This window comes from Rhipicephalus sanguineus, chromosome 9 (assembly GCF_013339695.2).
Source record: "Rhipicephalus sanguineus isolate Rsan-2018 chromosome 9, BIME_Rsan_1.4, whole genome shotgun sequence".
Lineage (NCBI taxonomy): Eukaryota > Metazoa > Arthropoda > Arachnida > Ixodida > Ixodidae > Rhipicephalus > Rhipicephalus sanguineus.
In genome coordinates, this window is record NC_051184.2 from 7,491,097 (window position 1) to 7,514,514 (window position 23,418).

The 23,418-nt window shown below is 41.8% G+C and overlaps 1 protein-coding gene across 1 annotated transcript in view; it reads left to right on the forward strand.

The window, feature by feature from the left end:
• The window catches only part of LOC119404538 (twitchin-like), a 96,220-nt gene that overhangs the window by 71,186 nt on the left and 1,616 nt on the right, over positions 1-23,418 (forward strand). Inside the window, 28 exon segments of the mRNA XM_037671076.2 lie at positions 553-682; positions 1,299-1,604; positions 2,146-2,430; positions 2,830-3,117; positions 3,765-3,930; positions 4,596-4,717; positions 4,832-4,864; positions 4,980-5,045; positions 5,189-5,279; positions 5,937-6,140; positions 7,843-7,984; positions 8,071-8,270; positions 8,358-8,510; positions 8,633-8,678; positions 8,788-8,868; positions 8,968-9,073; positions 9,405-9,522; positions 10,275-10,447; positions 11,429-11,474; positions 12,291-12,438; positions 12,587-12,764; positions 14,966-15,709; positions 16,852-16,997; positions 17,511-17,667; positions 18,037-18,159; positions 18,611-18,808; positions 19,403-19,516; positions 22,626-22,855. Coding sequence (XP_037527004.2) covers positions 553-682; positions 1,299-1,604; positions 2,146-2,430; positions 2,830-3,117; positions 3,765-3,930; positions 4,596-4,717; positions 4,832-4,864; positions 4,980-5,045; positions 5,189-5,279; positions 5,937-6,140; positions 7,843-7,984; positions 8,071-8,270; positions 8,358-8,510; positions 8,633-8,678; positions 8,788-8,868; positions 8,968-9,073; positions 9,405-9,522; positions 10,275-10,447; positions 11,429-11,474; positions 12,291-12,438; positions 12,587-12,764; positions 14,966-15,709; positions 16,852-16,997; positions 17,511-17,667; positions 18,037-18,159; positions 18,611-18,808; positions 19,403-19,516; positions 22,626-22,825 — 4,764 coding nt within the window. The 3' untranslated portion in view covers positions 22,826-22,855.

Below are 23,418 nucleotides of genomic sequence, written 5' to 3' on the forward strand. Positions count from 1 at the left end.
GTGGTATGAGGTACACGACACATGTTGCGCATTGAACAAAAGGCGAGGTGTGTTTAACCTGGCACTTCTTATTTTCTATGCACTTCGCTTTTGCTGCTATCCTTCTGTCTATTTTACCGCATACTTTATTGAGTTATTTGGAGCCGAAAAAACAACTTGTACATCGAAACGATTAGCCACGTTTTTTAAACCATGGGACATTTTATGTATGTACGGGATCACTGCGGGTTTCCCCTCTCCTCCGCCCCCCCCTCCTCCCCACGCAGTTTGAATTTTCTTTAGTCCGGTTTTCTTCGAACTTCCTTGTGTATAGACGCATGCGCCTTCATGATCTCTTAAGGGGATACTCATCTCGTTTTGTTTTGTTTCGGCGAGGAAAATGCAGTCTTTATTGAAGAAAAAAAGGCCGCCTCGTTTTATGCACAGCAGTTATAAGACATAGGTTATAACGAGTATCTACACCTGCTTGTGTGTTTAGGTAATTACTGTGCTGGAAAAAAAATGTAATTTTGTTTTTTATCTCTCTCTCTCTCTTGTTTTATGGATGAACAGGACACAACACTAACAGTACAAGGTCTGACTGAGAACGGAGAGTACCTCTTCAGAGTCATGGCTGTCAACGAAAATGGCCAGAGCGTTCCACTAGAAGGAACAAACCCGATCATTGCCAAGTTGCCATTTGGTCAGTAATGCAAAAGATTTCGAATCTCTCACATTTGCTTCTTGCACGATTATTTAAGTTTATAAGACTACACATCGCTACACTTTAATTTGGATTTTTTTTTCTTGTTCTGTATAACCATAGACGCCTACATTGCACTTATATTTATATAAAATCCACTGCAGGTGCATGTAATGCCTGCTTGCAAATTGCCAGTAAAGTACAAGCTTAAACGTCAATGTTCCTAAAACCATGAAGTTCTCTCAAATTTTTTTGGATTTGTCAAGCACACTGAACATTTCAGCATGTACCAAAATCATCAAGGCCTAGCTTTTCGTTCTACAGCGGGCCTATACCTTAGCCCGGAATATGGAATACTGTTTCATGTTGGTTCTCACTGATTCGAAATACGTCAAGGCCCTCTACATGGGCAGCGCTAATGGTGCGAATCATTACAACACGAAGCAACTGGAACTGTATTCCGTATTCTGTGTAACGTTATAGGCCCGCTGGGTGTGCTACAGTTCTTCCTCGGTATTTTTAATCTTACATATCTGTACTGATAGCCATGTACAGCACTCAACGTACTGCCTTCAGTTTCGAAGCATGAATTGCCTTTTTACGTGGTGTCCTGCAGATCCACCAACTGCACCTGGCGTCCCCGTGGTGACGGAGGTGGGAGGCGACTTTGTGAACCTGTCGTGGGAGAAACCAGAATCGGATGGCGGCTCACGCATCCTTGGCTACTGGGTGGACAAGCGCGAAGTCGGCACCCAAGCCTGGCAGCGCGTCAACCCTGCGCACCTGTGCCTGCCAACGCAAATCAATATCCCCAACCTTATTGAAGATCGCCAATACGAGTTCCGCGTGTTTGCCGTCAACGAAGCCGGCCAGAGTCCGCCGTCTTCGAACTCCCAGCAAGTCAAGATCAAGGACCCACAGGGTGAGTGGCCTATCTGTAGAGTTGAACAGTGCAAAAGACGTGGACACAAGAAAACACGCACACAAAGGACCAGTGCCGACCTCGTCAGTTCAGTATTCAACTTTGCAGATGCCGCACCAACTTGCCCAAACTAAAGCACTCCTAGCCCTACCTATAGACTTGCACAGTGCCAGTGTGTAGTAAATGCTTTATAAGATCACGTGGTAATTAGGCGAAGTATAGATGTGCTATTTGAAAACTCCATGGCTGCTCATTTCTTACAGCACATGAATTTTATGTAGTTTAAGAGGCCAAAGGCTGGAAACATTTACTGGCAGATAGGATAACTCAGTGTTTCTAGCTATTCTTTTCTTGTTTTCTATGATGTCCAAGTGAAATATTGTAATGCTTGATCTTAATTTTTGTACATCGATTTACACTATCACTGCACCCACTGCATATTACACTGCAGCAGATGCACTTGGGGCAACAGGGATGACAGTAGCATTAAAGCATTGATGCATATGTGACATTATGATGCTATGTATCTCCTTATGTGCAGCTGCTGTGCCACCCGAGTTCATCATGCCGCTCAAGACTGCCATGGGCATTGAGAACAAGAGTGCCCAGTTCCAGTGCAAGGTGACCGGAAATCCGACCCCCGAAGTAACATGGTACAAGGGCACACGCGAGCTGCACGAGAGTCTCAAGTACAGCATCACGCGCGAAGGTGAACTGTGTACGCTCATCATATCGGACATCTTTGGGGAGGACGCCGACGAGTACGCCTGCCGTGCCGTCAACAAGGGCGGCGCCCGTACCACTCGTGCAGAGCTGCTCATCAAGAGTGAGTCCCTTCTTTCAGTGCACTCTGGTTAAGCACTTTGATTTGTTAATTTGCTAAAAGGGATCACAGTAGAAGGGAAACATGAAGAGGTAGTCGATTGTTCTTGCAAAAGAAATAACCAGAGTTTTTGTTTACTGACATCCACCACTTTTTTTTGCATCTTATGAAGTGGCGTTATATGTACATCAGTTATTTAGAAAAAAATAAGCAAAAGAATTAACCAATTTTACAAAAAAGCGCTTAAGAATTGGCAACCTGGTTGTATGACGGCCACACAGTAGCCTGCACGTGTGCAATTTCCAGCTTGCAAACTATTGCCTGGTTTGATAAAGCTTGTTAAAACTTAAGTTTCATTCTTCAGAGCTTTGCTTCAGTGTGCCTTCACACTTCCTTGTGCAGCGGCACCGCACATCAACGTGCCACCTCGCTTCCGCGAACTGGCCTGCTTCGAGAAGGGCGAGAATGTGGTGCTCAAGATTCCCTTCACGGGCTTCCCGAAGCCGCGCATCAAATGGTTCAAGGAAGGCGAGGAGATCGAGAGCGGCGTTCACTTCGACATCCAGACTGGCGAACGGCACGCCATCCTCACCATCCGCGATGTCAACAAGACCGACAGCGGACCGTACCGCCTGGTCGCGGAGAATGAGCTTGGCATGGACTCGGCTATCATCAAGGTCCAGATCAGTGGTAAGCTCTGAATTCAATGTCCGACTGCATTTGGGCACTGCATTCTGCATTTGGGAACAGGAATGCCTGCCTGATTTACAAGGATGGCTTTGTGGGCCAGTTGTTATCGCATCTTAGAAACATTACAGTGCTCACAGACGGGGACAAAAGTGGAGAAAACGAAAACACTACACTGAACTACATTTGATACCTTATTTTTCAAGGAGCAAGACATATTATATACACTGAGCCAGTCAATGACAACACTCTCATAGCCAAGCATTTACAAAAGATAAAATTAAGAATATGACACTCATCATTTTGCACTCCGCCTATTGCATATCAGTGTTCAAGTAATCAATCTCCTTTTTGAGAGCGTGACGGAAGGAGCGCTCACGCGATTCTCTTTGTCATGATCAATTTCGTAAGCTTCTATCACTTCACACGTCAGCTTATCCTTCTCTTTCTTAATCATCGAACACTGCCCGAAAAGTTTTTTTTTTTCTTATTTTGTCCCTGTTTGTGTGCACTGTAGCATTTCTAAGATGCTCGCCTGACCTACTGTTGCTGCCGCTGATGTCTTGTGTTGCACGATTTACGCCATTCTCCAACTCTTGTTCTTCGTGTACTGTTTGTTAAATAGAACAAACTCTCTTGCACCCAAACAGACAAGCCCGATCCACCGAGACACCCAGTGGTTGAGAACATCAATGATGACAACTGCCTGCTGTCATGGAAACCACCGCTGTGGGATGGTGGAAGCCACGTCACGAACTACATGATTGAGAAACGAGAAAGCCCACTCACTACGTGGGTGCGCTGCGGCAACACCAGGTATGTCGTACTTCACATTATGCTAAGTAATATCTGACTGCTATTTGAAAATTTTGAGTAACAGCTAGGATAAGCTACTGTTTGTTTAAAATGTCAGATCAGGTACTGCCATCTGACTGGATTTTCAAATCAAGTGACTTCTTAAATTTGAATATTCCTTCGGATTGTTCTCAGGTGATTCATGGTAACATGACAGTCATTGAAGACTAGATTTGAAATCGTTGGGGCAGTATAGCCTTGCCAGATTTTGAATCAATGAGACTTCAGTATCTTTTCAGCCATTGAACTGTAAAACTAACCAAGTTTTCAAGTTACACTGGCATAATAGTCAATGAGCATTCAACTTCATACCATTGCTACTTGATTTGTACCAAGTGCCATAGATTGGCATTGCAACTTATTTCACGCCCCATTACCTACGCTTCCAATATCATAGTTGATAACATGCACCTGGAGGCTATGGTGTCTTATTAAGTATGTAGTTAGTTCATTCCTACTGGTTATCACTTGTGTGCAAGCTAGTACATAAATCAATCTAACTGCTCCGTATTTTTACCTCATTGCACTGTCTGTGACTAACATTTTTTTTTTTTCATTTTGTATTAATAGCACAAGCAAGTTGCAGGTGCTTCAGTAATGTTTGGTATACTGTATTTTCTTTTTAGGTTTACAACACACCAGATCACTGGCTTGAACCCATCCAAGGAGTACCAGTTCCGTGTCTATGCTGAAAACGTCTTTGGAAGGAGTGAGCCTTGTGAACCCACAACTCCCATCATGACCAAGCGTAAGCAGCCCAGCTTGCAAAGCTACTCACATTATTTTTTATTTTTGCCATAGTAGAAATCTTCGTTCCTGGTAAGAATTTTATCCAACCTGTGCACACTTATTTCTATTGCAGCTTCAAGGAAGGAAAAGAAGAAAGATTACATGGGTATGTTTACAAATCTAATTATTTCTCTGTAGGTTTAAATATTGTTTCATTGATGGCCTCTAAATAATGGCTTCACTTTTCTGTACTTGACGCTCACCTTTGTCATTTATTTCAGTTGACGAACACGGAAAGAAGATCAGAGGAAAATCTGAAGGCAAAATTACAAACTATGACCAATTTGGTAAGTTACCACATCGCACTATCAAGTTGATAAGGCCCCTTAACTAAGCAGAGTCAGTCAGTGATGTGACTTATTGCTTTGCTCATTGTGCATGCTGCACTGATTTATTGCTTTTAACCTCTCTTTTTTTTTTTCTGATGCAGTGCATGACTTTGACAAGTACATTCCGCAACCAATCGACATCAAAACTTCCAGCGTGTATGACTACTATGACATCCTTGAAGAAATCGGAACGTACGTCAACCATGTTATATTTTTCTTAAGCAAGGCACAATCTATGGGCTTGGCCCAGTGTTGTTAATGGGAAAAGGACCAGATAAAAACAATGTAATGTAGCATTATAAAACAAGGTAGTCACCAGCAGGTGATGACTGTGACTGAATTATACTGAAGCCGTGTCATATTTCACTCGTTAAGGCATTCCTTATTTATTGTTGACACTTTTTAATAGCTGATCCCTATGGATTCTTGCAGTTCTCAAAACTCAATCCTTTTTATTGTGCTTATGCATACAAAATACTGGTTCTATGTAAAACATGGCTTCCTGATGTCCATGCTGTGATGCAATGTTTGCAGATGCAATATGCATACAGACGTCATTTCTTTTGGATGACTTGTGCTTTCACAGCATCCCTCCAGCTTATTTTGAGCATAGATTATAGAGAACAATATCTTTAAAAGCTCTAGATGAATAGGATGCAGTGTTTATATAGTGAAACCTGATGATAACAGAGTTGCATTTGACAAAGAAGTGGCTTTGTTTATAAGGAAATTCGTTATAAATGTATATTCGTGACACTGTATCTGTGGCAAGACAATGCCTCATTTACTTTGTTATAACCGAAAATTTGTTATATCAGTTTCTCTGTTTTCTGCCTCTTTCCTCACCAGGGGTGCCTTTGGTGTGGTGCATCGCTGCCGTGAGAAGAAGACTGGCCACATTTTTGCGGCCAAGTTCATTCCTGTTTCTCATCCTTTGGAGAAGTCCATTATCCGGAAAGAGATAGACATTATGAACCAGCTGCATCACCCCAAACTCATCCGCCTTCACGATGCCTTTGAAGATGACGACGAAATGGTGCTCATCTATGAATTGTAAGTCCTGCGGACATGCAAATTTTTCCAGTTCTTATTATTGATGTTTGTGCTATCTACAACATGCTGCAACTCACGCTTCACTGAGCAGTATAGAAGAACCTGTTCATTGCAGAGAGTATGTGACATTAATTTTTGATATTGGTGTTGCCAGACACAACTCACACAGTATATTGTGCAGAGCTCAACACGCTTGTCTAGGATGCTGGAGCGCCAGATTCCAGACATGTAGAAAAGGTGTCTACCAAGAACACGTGGTTTCAGGCAGCCCAACCTTACGCACGCGCTGCCACCAATGATGCGTGATTAGATGTGGGCTGTCTCAAGCCATTCGTAGTTGGTAGACGTCGCCAGTGCAGTCTGGAACGTGCCACTCGAGCGTTCTAGACAAGTGTGTTGACCTTTGTACAACTAGTCACAACATGACTGCTTCTACAGTATTATTTATTACTGGTAAGCCACGGTAGTATACTGAGAAAGGTCACAACACTGCCTGTGTACTCAGCTATTGTTGACATTGACATGCTTGCTACCTACAAGTTAACAGGCTGCTGTCAGAGTTAATGCAATAGTCTCAAAATGTTTATACCATGGCTGACACATCGAAACGTAATTAATTTTAGACAGCTTTTCTTATGTCTCTTGAAGCTTAAGCAAGAAGGTCTGTTATTCATACCTGTTGTAGGGTTCCTGTAGTATGTTCAACACTTCAAAACCGAAGGTAGTGAGGAGTACTGTCAGTTTCTTGTGCATTACTAGTATACAGTGAAATTTCTCCAGTGGCGATAGTATGAAACCCAGAAAGCATAGTTATATGTGCTGTGGCTATGACACTTCTGACTAGGGATGGGCGAATAGTGAATCTGAGGTTCGAAGCGAATCCGAAGCGAATAGTGATTTGGTCAAATAATTTCGAATCGAATAGTTCGAATAGTATTTGCCGCATATTATTAAGAAAAATGATCATTTTTTTCATGACCCTTGCACAATGTTTTTCAGGATTGGAACTAGGTATGAGTGAATGTCACTTTTTTGGTTTGAAATGAAGTGGTAGAAACCTTGAATAGTATCAAAATTTGAATAGCAGTAGGGTGCAATTTATAAGGGGTACAATACGTTGCAATTTAAAAATTACTATCCTTAGCGCATATAAGCCATATAATACGCTTTTGAACTTAAAAAAATATGTACACTTAACCGTAAAGTGTGGCTTCGCGGCAGTGCAGATTTCCCTTGGATGGATAGTTTCACGGCACAGCAACCCGACGCTGCAGTGAAACCACCTTTACAGGGGGTTATGTGCGGTCAAACCTTCGAAATTTCGAATAATATAAATTCTTATCGAAGCGAATTCGAATACTTTAATATTCGTTCGAATATTCGAAACGCCCGAATATTCGCCCATTCCTACTTCTGACAAGTTCTGGTCCTGCTTAATCAATTGTTCACTGATGTCAGATTAGTGCTTATAGATTATTTTTGGAATTGTACTCAGTAGTCTCCCAATCTTAGCTTTGGAATGGCTGGCTTGCACATGTTTATGTGGTGAATACATACTTATGACCTATAGCATAAGTTGAGATATGCACAACCATTCATGACTGGCACTGATTAAGATGCGTCATCTGAATTGTGGCACCTGAATTCTGACATCATATTACAATTCTCATTTTTCATCTCCTCTGCGTCCCAAAAACTTCAGCATGTCTGGTGGAGAGCTGTTTGAACGCATCACAGACGAGGACTACAAGATGTCCGAGGCCGAAGTGATCAACTACATGCGCCAGATCTGTGAGGGTGTCAAGCACATGCACGAAAAGAACATTATTCACCTTGACCTCAAGGTACTGTGTGTGCATCTGAGAATGAAGCCTTTTGTTCTTCGATCATATAACAAAACCTGTTTCTCACTGCTTCTTTTTTTTTCCAGCCTGAAAATATTATGTGCCAGACTAGGAAGAGCACGAATGTCAAGCTAATTGACTTTGGATTGGCTACCAAGCTCGATCCAAACGAGGTCGTCAAAATATCAACTGGCACGGCTGAGTTTGCGGCTCCCGAGATCGTTGACCGCGAGCCAGTTGGCTTCTACACGGACATGTGGGCAGTTGGTGTGCTGGCATACGTCCTGTGAGCACCGTCCTGTCCATGAACGCCTTCTTGATTCCTTGATTTAATGTGATTGTAACTAAAACGTGCCCAACTTTCATTTTGCAGATTGAGTGGTCTGTCACCGTTCGCTGGTGAGAATGATGTTGAAACACTGAAAAATGTCAAGGCCTGTGACTGGGACTTTGACGACGAGGCATTTGCGAATGTTTCTGAAGAAGGCAAAGACTTCATTCGCCGTCTGCTCACAAGAAACAAGGAGTATGTGCTTTGTTTTCTTTTCCTTTTTTTTGCCTTTGGAACATACATTCATTTTAATAAATCGTGTTTTGTTTTTTGTTTTGATTGCTGGAATATCTCACATGTGATGTTTTCTTCTGCAGTAAGCGTATGACAGCACATGAATGTCTGGAGCACGATTGGCTCAAGGTATGTGTCAAATATGCTATTTTACCGAGGAGAATGTCACTATTCATTTAAGTCCAAGTAATTTTGCTCTCGTGCTTTACTAATATATATATTCATTCCTTTTTATCAGGGTGATATCAAGGAGTCGGCAACCATTCCAATACCCAACAGCCGGTACATCAAGTTCCGGGATCACATCAGGGCCAAATATGTAAGCTTGCAATTTGCATGCAGTATATCCACAAGGCTTGAATTGAGTGATTCAGCATTTCAACCCTTGTGTAATCTTTCCCTTTCTCATACTCTCTAGGGTCATTACTGGGACTCATGCACAGTTCCCATTGGGCATATTGCAAACTACAGCTCGTTACGAAAACTCCACGACAAGAAGTACAACATCCATGACTTCTACTTCGGTAAGTGTTTGTTCCTTGTTCACCATCTTTATTTTAACAAACCAGAGCAGAGAGTAAAAAAAAAGCACTGATATCACCTAGCAATATTGCCTGCAGGCCACTTGTCTTCAGCTCTTTCATTCTCTGCACATTTGCTTATTAACTTAATTAGAGGCTGTACATTTTATAGCTTGTGTCTTATGTAATAGTTTCTTAAAGAAGTTTATGAGCACGCTGTTCATCTTCTTATATGCCTATTACTCTTAAAAGTGTACAATTCCAAAAAGTGGTCCTAGACTGCGCACGCACTTGGGATTAACCGTAAACGCTGTTTTGTTTCCTTTGCTTTCAGATCGACGACAAGCAGCACCACGCTTTGTCATCAAACCAACAAGTGCGTTTGCCTTTGAAGGACAAAGTGCCAAGTTTTACTGCAGGGTTATCGCTGCTGCGCCTGCCACCATCACATGGTGAGGAATCATTTCTGTCATTGTTGCTATTTATTGCACGCCCATTGTTATCTCACAAATGAGGGTGCAGGTTCAATTTCTAGCCACAGTGGCTGAATTCAGTGGGGGCTAAATGCAATGAACTCCTGTCTTCTTAAATTTAGGCGCATGTTGAAGAACCCCAGATGGTTGAGATTAATCCAAAGTCCTCCACTAAGGTGTGCCACATCGTCATATCATTGCCTTTGCACGTAAAACTCCAGCAATTAATTGTTAATTGTTTCTCCTAAATGAATGGGACAATCATTCTTTAGTTCTGAAGTTTTCACACCCACTCCTCTTTGCCTACAGATTTCTTGTGCTTCAAAACATCGCAGGCTTTAATGCATCATTTATTCGGTAAAATGTCATCTGTGCTGCTTGCTAAGCAGAAGGTGCAGGCTGAAAATATGACTTCTTTACGAAAATATGACTTTATGTCTCAAAATGCATTAATATGAAATAATTCAGAACTGTAGTCTCAAATGTTCTGGGATTCCATGTCTGTCCAATTGGATGATGTGAGTGTAGCTACAAAAATGACAAGTGCATGGCATGTACGACATTCTGATTCTCATTCAGCCGTCGATAGGACGGCTGTGCTGCTTCACTGCAACAATCAAACCGAACTTAGGTTTTTAACTGTCTGTGGAGCTGAGCAAGCTCCTAACATGCAGGTAAGCTCCGTTGCGCTAGAAGGCGGCCTCCACATATGTATTTATTATATGTCACAGGTATCGTGACAGCTGTGAGCTGCGCCAGAGCGTAAAGCACATGAAGCGCTACGAGGGCGACGACTACTACTTCATTCTGAACCGGTGCCGCCTGGATGACCGTGGAGAGTACATTATTCGTGCTGAAAACAGTTACGGCTACAGAGAGGAGCCTGTTTTCCTGAATGTTCAAGGTAATAGACAAGATATTGCTCCTTTGGCTTGCTTTTTCACTTTGCAAGCATATGTTTCAGTGCATGATGAACTCTTCAATGCTATACGAAAACAATTCAGATGGTAGATGTAGCTTTATCATGTGAATGTAGGCTGACTAGCCAGTAAGTGACAGATTAACTTTTTCGCTACCATAAGAGAAGAATAAAAATGTGCCAAAGTTACCGAAATATTTTTTCACTAAATTTGTAGAGCTTTTTTTTTTCTGAATGAAACAAGCCCATTCTTTCAATTCAATGGGGTTCCTTTGTTTCACTAATCGCATAAAAAAGATAACTCGAAGGTGGCTTCACCGCATGGCAGTACAATAAATGGCAATAAAATGAAATTCGAGACACAAATGACCCAACATGGACAAGTTTGGCCATCTAGTGTCAAGAAACACAAGTATGATGAGTGCAGTCTTCATTGGTTCGGTGTAGGACCAATTTTTATTGATGACGAGTACAGTCGTCATCGGTCATTTTGTTACAAAATCTCACGACGACCATACAAATCAATGGTAGTGAAAGGTTAAACACTGTGCACAGTATATTATGCCGGACTTATCAGACATTATCATTGAGTGAAGTATAGCTGCCTTAACCTAGGCATGTGCACGGTAGTAGGCAGAGGGGGTGGCCTCCACCTTTAATCATCCAAGAGGGGCACCAAGTCTGGCCAAGTCTGCCCTATACCTTTACTCAGTTGGAATCTTTCCGTAATTGTTTATTATAGTGCAAGTTTTCTTTCGGACTCGACCATTGAGAGAAGGGGGAAGGGGGTGCTGCGGGGAAACATTGCTCACCCATAACGGAGAATCCTGCGGATGCCTATGACCTTAACCCAGTTAGTTATCCTATATTTGATGCACTTTGTCTGTTCAAATTGCTTGTAGTTTCCAGAGAATGTATTACTAGTACTTTCGTTCTTTATTTACTTTTTTATTATTATCTCCGCAGCTATGCCAATCACGATTCCAGAAGTCCGGCTAGAGGAACCCATCAGGTAAGATATCTTGATTTCTTACTTTGCCATCTTTTTTTTTTTCTGAGAAATCTTTTGTTCATAACCAACCTTAGTTCTCGGAACAGTAGCGCAAAAAATCACACAGACGACAGAGCAAGACGGGACACAGCGCTGTGTCCCGTCTTGCTCTGTCGTCTGTGTGATTTTTTGCGCTACTGTTCCGAGTCATAGATCAAAATGGGAGCCGACAGATGGATGCACGGGATAGGCTTGACAGGATAGGTTTCAAACCTATCCTGTTCCGAGTCATGCAATACCAACCAGCCCACCAGTCAACTTTAGTTTTCTAGTTCCTGCATGTAATTCCAGCTTATATCTGAGTTCGCTGCAGTCAGGAAGCCTGTATTCCTGTATGCAGTCAATGTCTTTAAAGGGGTCCTTAACAGCCCCATGGGCTTGATGAGAAAATACATTCTACAAGCAGCAAGCACTGCTGTTCATAGCTGTGACATCTGAAGTTTTGGGGTATCCACACACTCCTATTTTTCGTTATGACTGAGTCATCTCTTCACGAAGAAAGGGTATTGAGTGAGTTACAAAAGGCAAACAAGCCACCAGTCAATCTAAGGTTTGCTACTGTTGTGCCTGTTTGCTGAAATTGAATGCTGATGCATCACTGACAAGCTACAGCACCAATTAGGTAGATGAGGATAGAGGAAAGATCGTGAGGACAGATCCTTTCTCTTTCCTCGTCTAATTAGCGCTTGAGCTTGTCAACGATGAATCACCACCAACTTGCCTAAGTTTCCTTTATAGTTCAAGCACTGATGTGCTGACATTGTGTGAATAATGCAGGAGGCGCAGAGAGCCTCTGAAGTACGATTTGTGGGAGGAGCCCGCCGACAGTGCTCCTTGCTTCACATTCCATCTCCGGCCTCGTGTCATCCAGACCAACATTGGCGTCAAGCTTCTCTGCTGCCTGTCTGGAAAGCCACATCCAGAGGTCAGGGCTTTAGTCAAATTGGTTTTTAAATATTTACCTGATGCATCACATGTGCATCCTACAGAATCTTGCATAAAAACATACTTGGAGAGTATGTCTAGAGCTGCACCAAAAATGGAGCTTCACACGTAACTTTTCCAAACTGCAGATCAAATGGTACAAGGATGGCAAAGAGCTCAGCAAGTTTGATTACAACATGACCCATGCGGATGGCGTAGTGACGTTGGAGATTTTGAATTGCAAGAAAGAGGATGCTGGCAAGTATGTCTGCAAGGCCAAAAATGCTCTTGGAGAGGACGAAACGAACTGCTTCCTTATCGTTGAAGGTCAGTACTGGTGTAGGACATCCTTCGCGATAGGTTTGAGTTGCAGTGCAGCGATAGAGCACTGATTGATGGTTTAGGTTTACAGCACCTTTCAGTTCCTGCATGCATTGATGTTGTGACTCACTGTATGTTCAGACTACAAGTGTAACTTGCGTATCAGATGCAGCCACCGAAATGAAAATTGATTTTTGGATTCTATGTTGGCTTAAATGCCTGTGGTCGTCATTTGATACGCAAGTTACGATTTTTTCAGTTGTATTTTGATACCTGTGTTACTATCTGAAAGTAGGCTGGAAAGTAAGCTGAGTGACCAACCTGTCTTAGTTTCTGCAAAATTTGTGTGTCGTTCTCATAACACAGATTGTTTTGCTCCTATGTGTTTTGTGTTCCTGCGCCGATCTGTCTCACAATCGTTGTTTTAATGTACAGCTTTAGTGAACTCTGTGTGGCCATTACAACCCAGCAGAGAATACTCGATCTGCTCAGATTGAGCATCTGTGACATCGTTAATGTTTGTTGTGTTCCCGTGTTGGTAAATACTTGTGCAATTTTTTGTTTTTATGAATGCAATGTTTTATAGTCTTTGTGATTATAGTTTCGCAGCATTGTTGAGGCTGTGAAGTGCATGTGTTGGATTAACAACACTGTCAACCTTTTACTAAGTCCTGGTCATTGCATTATCCTTGTCCCAGAAATTGCGTTATGCCTGGCATGGCATATAATCCTCTAACGTACTAAGAACATTTATTTTTTTTACTTCGATATGAAGTTTCTCATTAGTGTGAAAGAATTTGTCGAACTACTTGTCGCAATCGTCTCCAGGCCATATTGCTTGAGGTCAGACTCAACATGAAGCTGCATGACAGCTATATGCTGACTGCTGCTGACCTGCTTTCTGCTTGTAGAGGTTTATAGAAGCCTAAGCATTCCTGTGCTATCAAGTCACCCCAGCTGACAACCACATTGCCCCCACATGACTAAGTCTGGCCACAAGCTCTTTGGTCTGGGGACATTTGCCACAAAAAGTGAATGCTTAAGACTCATTCTTTAATTGTGTCAAAATTTAGAATACTGTCTGAATATAACTTAAGTTTACAATTCTAAACCACTCAGGTGAAGCACCATATACATTTAATTATCTCCCCAAGTATATGGTCATATAAAACATTTTCTTGGCTGCATGAATGCATGTTACAAAAATTAAATAAGCATACTTTATGACAAAGATACCACGGCACAATCTTTCAAGACCATGTTTTGCTGTATTTAAACTTTAGGAAGTTACATAATGACTGGAACAAGCACATGCATTAAATAGACCTTTAACGTAAATGTAGTGCGGTCACAGTTACAACTGCGTAAACTACAAGTCGGAACCAGTACAAACCAGGAATCGGGACATCAGTTCTTTTACTTGAAGTGTTGATGATGTGTTTTTGCTGCCAAATACCTGGCCTCTCTCGTGCACTAAGTTATACTTCTAATGTGCTGATTGGCTCTCATGAAGACTCCAATCACGCCTAGGCTGTAATTTCTGCTGCCATTTGTCGTTATACTTGCAAGCTCATTTTCTGAAGACTGAAGCCAGCAGTGCTTTTGAAAATTTATTTTTAGCACAGTGACAGGCATTAGTATAATACCACATTGTTTTCACTGCTCAAGACATTGGATTATTGTGAATGTATGAGTACATGAATGATTCGGCAACAATGCAAAGTACGGGACAAAGAGACTGTGACAGACGAAGCACTGTTTGTTCCGTTCCTTGCACTGTTCCTGAATTATTCTAGTATGCACCAACCAGCCCAAGTTATCACTTTATTATACGTACCTTTGAGGTAATGCCTCTTCTCGGTATCATTTGAGGTGTAGGTTAAAATTTTCACATTAGGCAGTAAAAAACATTGACAAATCCTCTCAAAGTTCAGATTAAAAGGCACAGACATGCAAGCAATTGCTTCTCTCTTGCTCTATGAGGCCTGGCATAGATCACACTCATTTGAAAAACTATTTGGCATAGCAGCGCAGCACATTAGGAGTACACTAGTGCAGCCACACATCCTGCTTCCTGGTTTGCCTTTGACGAAGCATTTACCCAAGCACTGAAGCCCTCTCGTCAGTTGGGACATGAAGGCAACATGCACGGACATGCACAACTCTGACATCAGATCACTCTCTCTCTCCACCCATCTCCACTGCAGACCGCCGCAAACTACCTGAAGGCCATTCCCCGACCGTGATACACCATCACACAGGAGCCTCTCCTGCCTCGCCAACCCCTTACTCTGCCAAACCCGCTTACTCTGGCTACGACTCCTCTTTGTCCTCGTATGCACGAGCCTCCGACCTAGGACTGCACTCCAAGAGCGACTATTTGCGCAAATCCTCCAAATTCGCAGATACCCGATCTGTGAAGAGCTCGAGGGTCAGCGATGTCTCGTCATCTTATTCTGCCAGGGACTACTCGTCTACGAGCAAGCACCTGGCTAGCTCCGACTACAAGTCAAGCAGCTCGTACAAGTCTGACTATAAATCAGACTATAAGTCTGACTATAAGTCAGACTATAAGTCTAAATCTGATTACAAGTCAGACTACAAGTCTTCCTCCAAAGTCTCGTCTTTGTCCGACTACAAGTCCTCATCGGATTATAGGTCCACATCGGACTACAAGTCCAAATCCGACTATAAGTCTGACTTCAAGTCGTCTGATTACAAGTCAGTGGACAAGAAGACAACCGACTACAGGGCTTCAGACGTGTCATCTTTGTCAAGGCGAGACTCTGCAAAGGACCGTGTTGCGAGTACGCTAAGTTCTGCGGCTGCCAAGCTGTCACCTCCGCCGGACACTGGAGCCACCAAACGTGTTCAGAAGCCCTATGGTAAGAAGGAAGGAGCAGAAGGCACTAGCCCGTCTCGTTCTCGGACTGCAACACAGGAGCTTAAACGTAAGTATCAATACATGCCTGTCTTTACTAGGAGATGTACTCCAGATTGATCAGTCTAAAAGATCCTTTTAATTTTCCTTGTATTGCATTCAGTGGTGATGGGCATTCCTTTTTGTGCACTGCAGAGCTATGCAATGTTCAAATAATGTTGATGGGAGGCTTACCATTTAAGGCTAAAATTGCTCCAGTTGTGCAAACTATTTATTATAAACAATTTAATTAAAGTTAAGTTCCACTGCATGCTGTTCTTTACATATATTTTTGTTGCTTCATCTAATCAGTGCACACTGAAAGTGATACCTCCGAGAGTGATAAATTCAGAATTTTAGAGCCCCAGATGTTTTTGTCAAGAATGGCGATGCTGTGTGCTAATAAATTACAATGCAGCACTTCAAATCGTATCTGCTTCTGCATCAAAGAACTTTAATATACGGCTGAATCCTTTGTTACCTTGCAATTCCTTCACTGGTCTTGTTACAAAGTGTATTATCCCTTTACGTTTTCACTATGTGTCCCCAAAGTCATGTTTTATCTTTGGGGGCTGACTTTATTAGTATCTTGCATTTTAACATTGAAATTTTATATATTCAAGGAAATGATTAAAAAGCATATAATATCACTTCAGATGGCTAGGTGAAACTAACATAAAATGTTTTTTGACAGTTGTGATTGTTCCTTTGTGATTGCATTTTAGCATATCAATTTAACAGAACCAGGTAAAAATAGCATGAAGGACAGTACCAAGCAAGAAGAAACACTGTCATGCAGCAAAGAACTTTAGACTGATTTTGCTAAGAAAGAAAGAAAGCTCGGTGCTAATTGAAATAGAAGCTGTTAGAATATCGGTACATTGTAGCAGTGCCTGTTGCAAATATTTTGTTTTACACTTGGTGCCACTATTGCAATCAGTTCTTATGTTTCTGTCTCAGTTATAAGGACAAGTTATCAGTATATGTACCTAGTCTGTTAGTAGCTTGTGTATTAAAATATATTTAGTGTTTAAAGAACTACTAAGGTCTGGTTAAGAACTTAAAGACGGGGCAGTGCTATTTTTAACAAAGAAATTAACTAAACTACGTAGTTGTATTGGACATGTGCGTGCTTGCACCAACCAGCTTCTGAGCCATTTCATACTTTCACAGTTCCTGATGAAGCGCCACCCATGGTAGCACCATCTTTCAAGGTTGGTCTTCAGGACATGAACATTAAGGATGGCGAACCCCTCTTGCTCAAAGCTGTTGTGGACGGCGACCCTGAGCCATCCGTGGAGTGGTTCAAGAATGGCGAGGTTTGACTTCATTGACACTTTTGATTTCATCTTGTAGAAATCGAGCAGCTAGGATCCTTGAACATTGCATCATATTGAAGCCAGGGCACTGAGCGTAGCTCGCAGCAATATGTATGCACCACCAATCTGCTGCTTCTTACATAAATGAAGTTGATTATATTTTATTATTCTCATGACTCTTTCATTCGTAAGCTGTAGATTTGTGAATTCTCACGTCAGTCTTGACTGTAAAATAGCTGTGGCACAGTAAACGTGGTCACTATACGTTCACTTTTTAATTAAAGCAGCATTTGTACTTGTCTTATCAGTATCTATAACTATACTTTTTCTTCTTTATTAACAAACTAAAGACTACTAAAGCCTAGCTTCATTCACGTTGCAATGACAACACAGAGATTTATAATGTAAAACGGCAGCTTAATAATTTTATTATCAGCTTTCTTAGTGAAATATGATAATGGGAAACTTAACATTGTGCTAGTTCTGATGAATCCTTCTTTTTCATGTGTGCAGTCTCTGAAATCCTCAGACATCATCAGCTTGAAGTACAAAAACCGTGAAGCCAGTCTTTCTATTGGTGAAGTTTACCCTGAGGACGAAGGAGAATATGTCTGCAGAGCAACCAATGCTGAAGGCAAGGCAGAAACACGCAGCAAGCTTACTGTCCTGCGTAAGTAACCTTATACAAATAACAAACATTGATGCACAGTGCGAGTTTGAGAAAGTGCAGTTAAACGTTATGACATTTCATACGTCTATATTACGATTGAAAATGCATTCAGTTCACTAATAGAAACTTAGTCCACAAGAACTTGTCGCCGTGAGTAACACTCGTGTTGCATGCACACGGCGAATTGTGCTGTCTTTACAAGCATTTGCAAATGCAATGTCATTTTTGCTAAAAGTTCGTGACAAAGGCGGTATTCCTAAATGTTCCAGAACTTTCAAGTTAGCTTTACCATGTTGACCTTTTGAAACACGAGCTGACGAGCTACAATTGCTCACTTCTCTCCCTTTTTCTTCTTTTTTTCTACACCAGCCATGGAGAAAGAGGAGGCAGAATCAAAAGGCTTCGATGGCAAGTCGCCCATCTTTGCCGAGCACCTTAAGAGCCACGTTGTCAAGGATGGTGACGCAGTAACGCTGCAGTGTACAATCAGAGGTAAGAACACAGATTGCAATCAATAAGCACGCACATGCAGTCAAAGAAATTCATGAAACCATTTTACATAACTGCTTCAAAATACTTTTTATTGGGCATGTGTACTTTCTGCCTTTCAACATAATTGTTTCTGCTGTCAATTTTAACAAAAAACGGCATAGCCAAAAGACAGTGTAAACTTGCCTCGTGAGGCAGGCAGCATGTTAGAAAATACTAAAGATTTCTGGTAAACAACCTGGTTGCATCTTATTTGACCCATTGGAACTCAACCTGTACAAATTCCAAAATGACTTTTGATTTGGCCAGTGACCAGAAGGCTTTATTTTTTGCAAACTGGGATAGCTGCTGTTATGGAGGCAGTTCATCGCAGTGCTAAAAGCATATTTCCAACAATTCACATTGTCAATGTGCACAGAGAAGTTTGAGCTAACAAATGGTAACATCATTGCAGGTTCCAACAAGTTTGATGTCGTATGGCTGCACAATGAAAAGGAGATTAAGTCTAGCAAGGACTTCCAATATGTGACGGAGGGTGACGTTTACAAACTTGTGATTGCTGAAGTCTACCCAGAAGACAGTGGCACGTACACCTGTGAAGCTTTCAATGACGTTGGGGAAGCATTCAGCACCTGCACCCTGGATGTCTTAGGTACGCACCGATTTGTACTGTCGCTTGTTTTACCTTATGCTGGCAACTATTCTTCAGTCTTTATTGTCAAGCTGGTGCTTGGTGAGAAGAAATGCCTACTTTATCTGAAATATCTTATCCCTGCCTATTCTACAGCAAAAGAGTACACTATCTAATCAGATGGTATATGTGGTATGAATACTGTCGCACATTCTCAGCTGTATACAGGCACTACCAATTACTTTGAATTGTGCTGTAATACATTTTATGCAAATAGGAAAAAGGAGACTTTACCCGTAAGTTCAGATTTGGTGATTGCTTGCTTTGTTCACTGCCATCATTTGGATTTGAGTCTTGTCTTACTTTTAAGTGTGAGTTTGGCCAATAATGAGGTAAATTTTTTACTCGTGCTTTTGGAAGTGTTTGATTCTTCATTGTTACCGCAATGTGACAATATCTATGGATACACCGTGCTGTCGTACGTAAGGCTTGGCATTTGCTTTTTAAATGTGCCAACGTGTACACATAAAAATTCACATTGCCGCATTCCATGAATTTGTTTAGCCAGCACCACCTGATTCGAATACTCCCCCCCCCCCCTTTTTTTTCCCCCAGTTCCGGGTGAGCCAATCGTGGGACCTGGATTCTCCATATATCCAAGGTCAGCGACATCGGCTGAAGGCCAGCCAGTTGTGTTCAAGTGTGTCACGGACAAAGAAGCTCTCGGAGGTTTGTTGTTTCTTTACGTGCATTTGCTATAGCTTGAATTATTTTATCTTCACCTGTAGTTTTCCCTTTTTGTCAAGTTGTGATGCGGTAACATTACTACAATGAGTGCACAAAGGCACTAAAGCCAAATTTTTGTTTGTTTGTTTTAATAGCAACAACAATGTGCAATAGCTTTATTTAGCTCAGTGTAGTACAACATAATTTGAGAATAACCGCTGGATCTTTAGCCAGAGGCTATTTATGGATACATGCACTTATGCAAAGAGAAAAATAGACGCCTCTAGGAGTAACAAAAGTGTGCTGACAAGTAATGGAGTATAGTGTGTTGGCACACACAGATCAAATTATTCATTAAGATGTTTTCTTTTTAATTAAATTTGTTCGTATGCCAAAGCTAATTAAGTATGCTATGTCCAATGTCATGCTAAATTTGGCAGCATAAGTGGAAAGCTGGTGGAACTTAACTGTTAAAGCTTTTGTCACTTGATGTGACATCTCACTCCTAATTACAGTTGAACGATGTTATGACAGATTTGAATGTGGTGCTGAAACAGTTTTGTTATAACTGGTATTGTTTATAAACATATAATGTAATAGTGGCAAGATGAATATTTCATTAACATTTTCATATTCGTGTTCATTATGTTGAGGCTCAACTCTATTCACTGCTCCCACAGCCCTGTCCTGCACTCTTGTGGTTTTTATACACTACGCCATCCTTTGCACACCGATACACTTGTGTACGGTAAAACAGTGTCATAAATTTTAGATACATACTACGATTACCAGTTTTAGACGTCAAACCAACTTAAGAAGTTCTGTTATTACAGTTTACAATTAAGTTATGGTGGATTACAAGCTGTAATTTATGCTTTTTTAACTGAACGTGATGTTATGTACAATAGAAAAATGAATGTACCTAAGAAAAGTAAGAAAATAAATGTGGTTGAAATCAGTCATGGGCACGTTACCAGTAAAAAGTAACAGTGTTACAGTTACAGTTACCTAAGCCAAAAAAGTAACTCTGTTACAGTTACAGTTACAGAGTTTCCGAAAGTAACTTGTTACAGTTACAGTTACTGTGCAAAAGTAACGTCGTTACTTTTCCGTTACTGTATAAAATAGATCACAAATCAAATTATAGAATTTATTTGATAAGGGTTGCACGTCGTAAAACCCTGGACGAAGGAAACATAAAAGGGGGCCCAACACCAGCAATCACTTTGAACGCCTCTTACTTGCAGTGGAAAACGTGGTTGATGTACTGGATCGACGGCAATATATCCTAAAACGTTTATTAACTATACCCAGAAGCGCATACGAAGAGCAGCGGGGAGTACATCACGAGTGGTTACGACGTCCATTGTGTCTGCTCCATATGTTTAAGGTGTGTCAGACTCTGTTCGGAGAGCTTCCGGTCCACTGGGCATACAAACCGTTTTTAAGTCCCATTATTATGCCTTGGAACATGACAACGTGTGTTCACGAAATCCTAAGACTGCACACCTGCGGATGATCATGGCGGTATCTAAAAGTGCGATGTGGGGATCGGCGAAACGGGCAGGAAATGATCAACGAGGCCTAAAGAACTCAAGCGGAATGTCGCTAAAGCAACCCATGCAACGTGTTCTAAGACCGAGCTTGTTGAGCACTGCTGGATGACAGGTCATAGCTTTGACCTAAACAATGCGACGACGCCGGTTTGTGAACGACGGTGGGGGAAAAGCAACTCCTGGAATCGTGGTGCATTCGCCGCGGCTTGCAAAAACAGCCGCGGCCCTCCACTGGACATTTACAAGGACATGTGTGACTAGTGGACTGGTTGACCTCGGCTCATTTTTTTTTCTTTTTAGGATGCCACCTGCATTGGGGGTGAAACGTCTGTCATTTTGTTAATAATTGTTGCATTAAGTCGGAGTAAACATTTTACAACCAGTTACAAAGAAGTTTTAAAATATCGCTTCGCTAGTTCACGGAATTACTGGCCTTAGCCGTTTCGCGTTCTGCTGTTTTCTAGCCACATGTCAAACACGATTAGCTCGGAGCCTCAGACGAGGGAGACTATAAACATGGCATCCTAATGCTCCTCCACCTGTACACCAAGAACATAGTTTTAAAAAAGTGACGAAAAGGATATATATGCTGAAAAAAAAAAAAAAAAACGGACGCGAACTTAGCAGGCTGTTCAGTTGAACCACGATTGATTTACATGTCGCGTTAATGACAGACCTCCAACCTCGGTCTTCTGCAGGGAAGATAATACGCTTAGTCACCTCCTCTCCTAAACTGCGAGGGGGAGCCCTATTCTGGAAAGTTGAGGGGTGGAGAGGATATATGGTAAAGAAGAAAGTTCGAAAAAGTGTTGCTGTTGGATAATTTTTCATAAAGACAGAAGTAACTGTAACGGTATTTTCCGTTACAGTTACTGCGAAAAAAGTAACAGTGTTACAGTTACAAGTTCCTCTAACTTAAAAGTAACTAGTTACCGGTAACGCGTTACTAGTAACTAGTTACTGCCCAAGACTGGTTGAAATAGTGATTTTTTTAATAATTAGCTTTAAACACTCTTGGTCAAAACAATAAAAGGATACGATGGTAATGAGATGTTAGTGAAGTTTCTGCCTTCATGCTCTGCAATGCCATATTAACTCGAATAAGATAGCCAAGTGTAGAGATGCTGCTGCTTTGTAAGTTTCACTTTACTGTGAAATTCCAAAATTTTTGAAACTGCATGAGAGCTATGCAGAACGTTAAGTGGCTTGGTGGGATAAATTATGGGATGGACCCACAGGATGGTATTCATGCAATATCTTAGCAACACTGAGTAAGCCAGCAGTAAGGTCACAAACAAAACTGCGATTGGTATCTTGACTAGCCTGCCATCTGGCTGCCTTTTGTGTAGAGTCGCCTTGATAGCACTGCCAGGATTTCACAATGGGAATAATGCTCTTCTCGTGAATGCGGGAAAAAGACCTTGTTGTCGACCTGTTCGTTGAATCGTACTTCCTTATTTGCGTTCAGAGCACTTCGGTTGCTGTTCACACGCGTTGATGTTTTCTAGCTGCAATCACACTGCAATTCACAACATTGCATGATGACTGTGTTGCAGTTCGATGGCTGAAGGATGGCGATGCCCTGAAGGAGGGTGCCCATTACAAGATTGCCCAAGATGGCCGAACCTGCACAATGACCATCACACAGGCCACTGTAACCGATGTGGGCCAATACCAGGTTATCGCTACAGATGCTAGCGGTGAGAGCACTGCCAGCTTTGCCCTCAACGTTGTCTCAGAGGCTGACCAGCTATGAACTCAGCACGGTCGAGCAGGTGCCGTCTAGGTAAGTGCTCGACTTTGTACTGTAACCAGCACTTGTCAGCCATCAACGTGCTACTTAATCAACTGCAGTGATACGCACAGTTTAAGTCCGAAATAAAATGTATAATCTTGCAAAAAAAACACTATTGTTCTTTGAGGTACAGATTTTGTTTAATTTATTTCGAAAGCCTGCCCTTAGGCATAGTCATTTGTGGTGTCAAAAATACACATGTAAATTTGCTTCGTGTATAAAGTCTGATAATGATCAGTGGTAAGGTCCACGGATCCAGTGGTCGAGGTCGGGTGGTCGGCCAGGCCTGAGGCCCATTGCACAGAGGTGGCGAAGGTGGCTTAGTTGTAGGTCTGTGCAAGTCTACACAAGTGTGCAGCAGTCACATGGCAGATTGGGGCGTCACAAAATGGGCGCGATGTGTCATTTGGGCCACGTTAATGTTGCACGCAAAGGGTGTTCATAGATGTACAGTTGCACTCAATATGACTTGCAATAAAGGAGTGTGTTGGCTCACAAGTTAAAGGTTGCGCATGGCTTCAACTTTCCCTCATTTCCATGGCTAAATGATATTT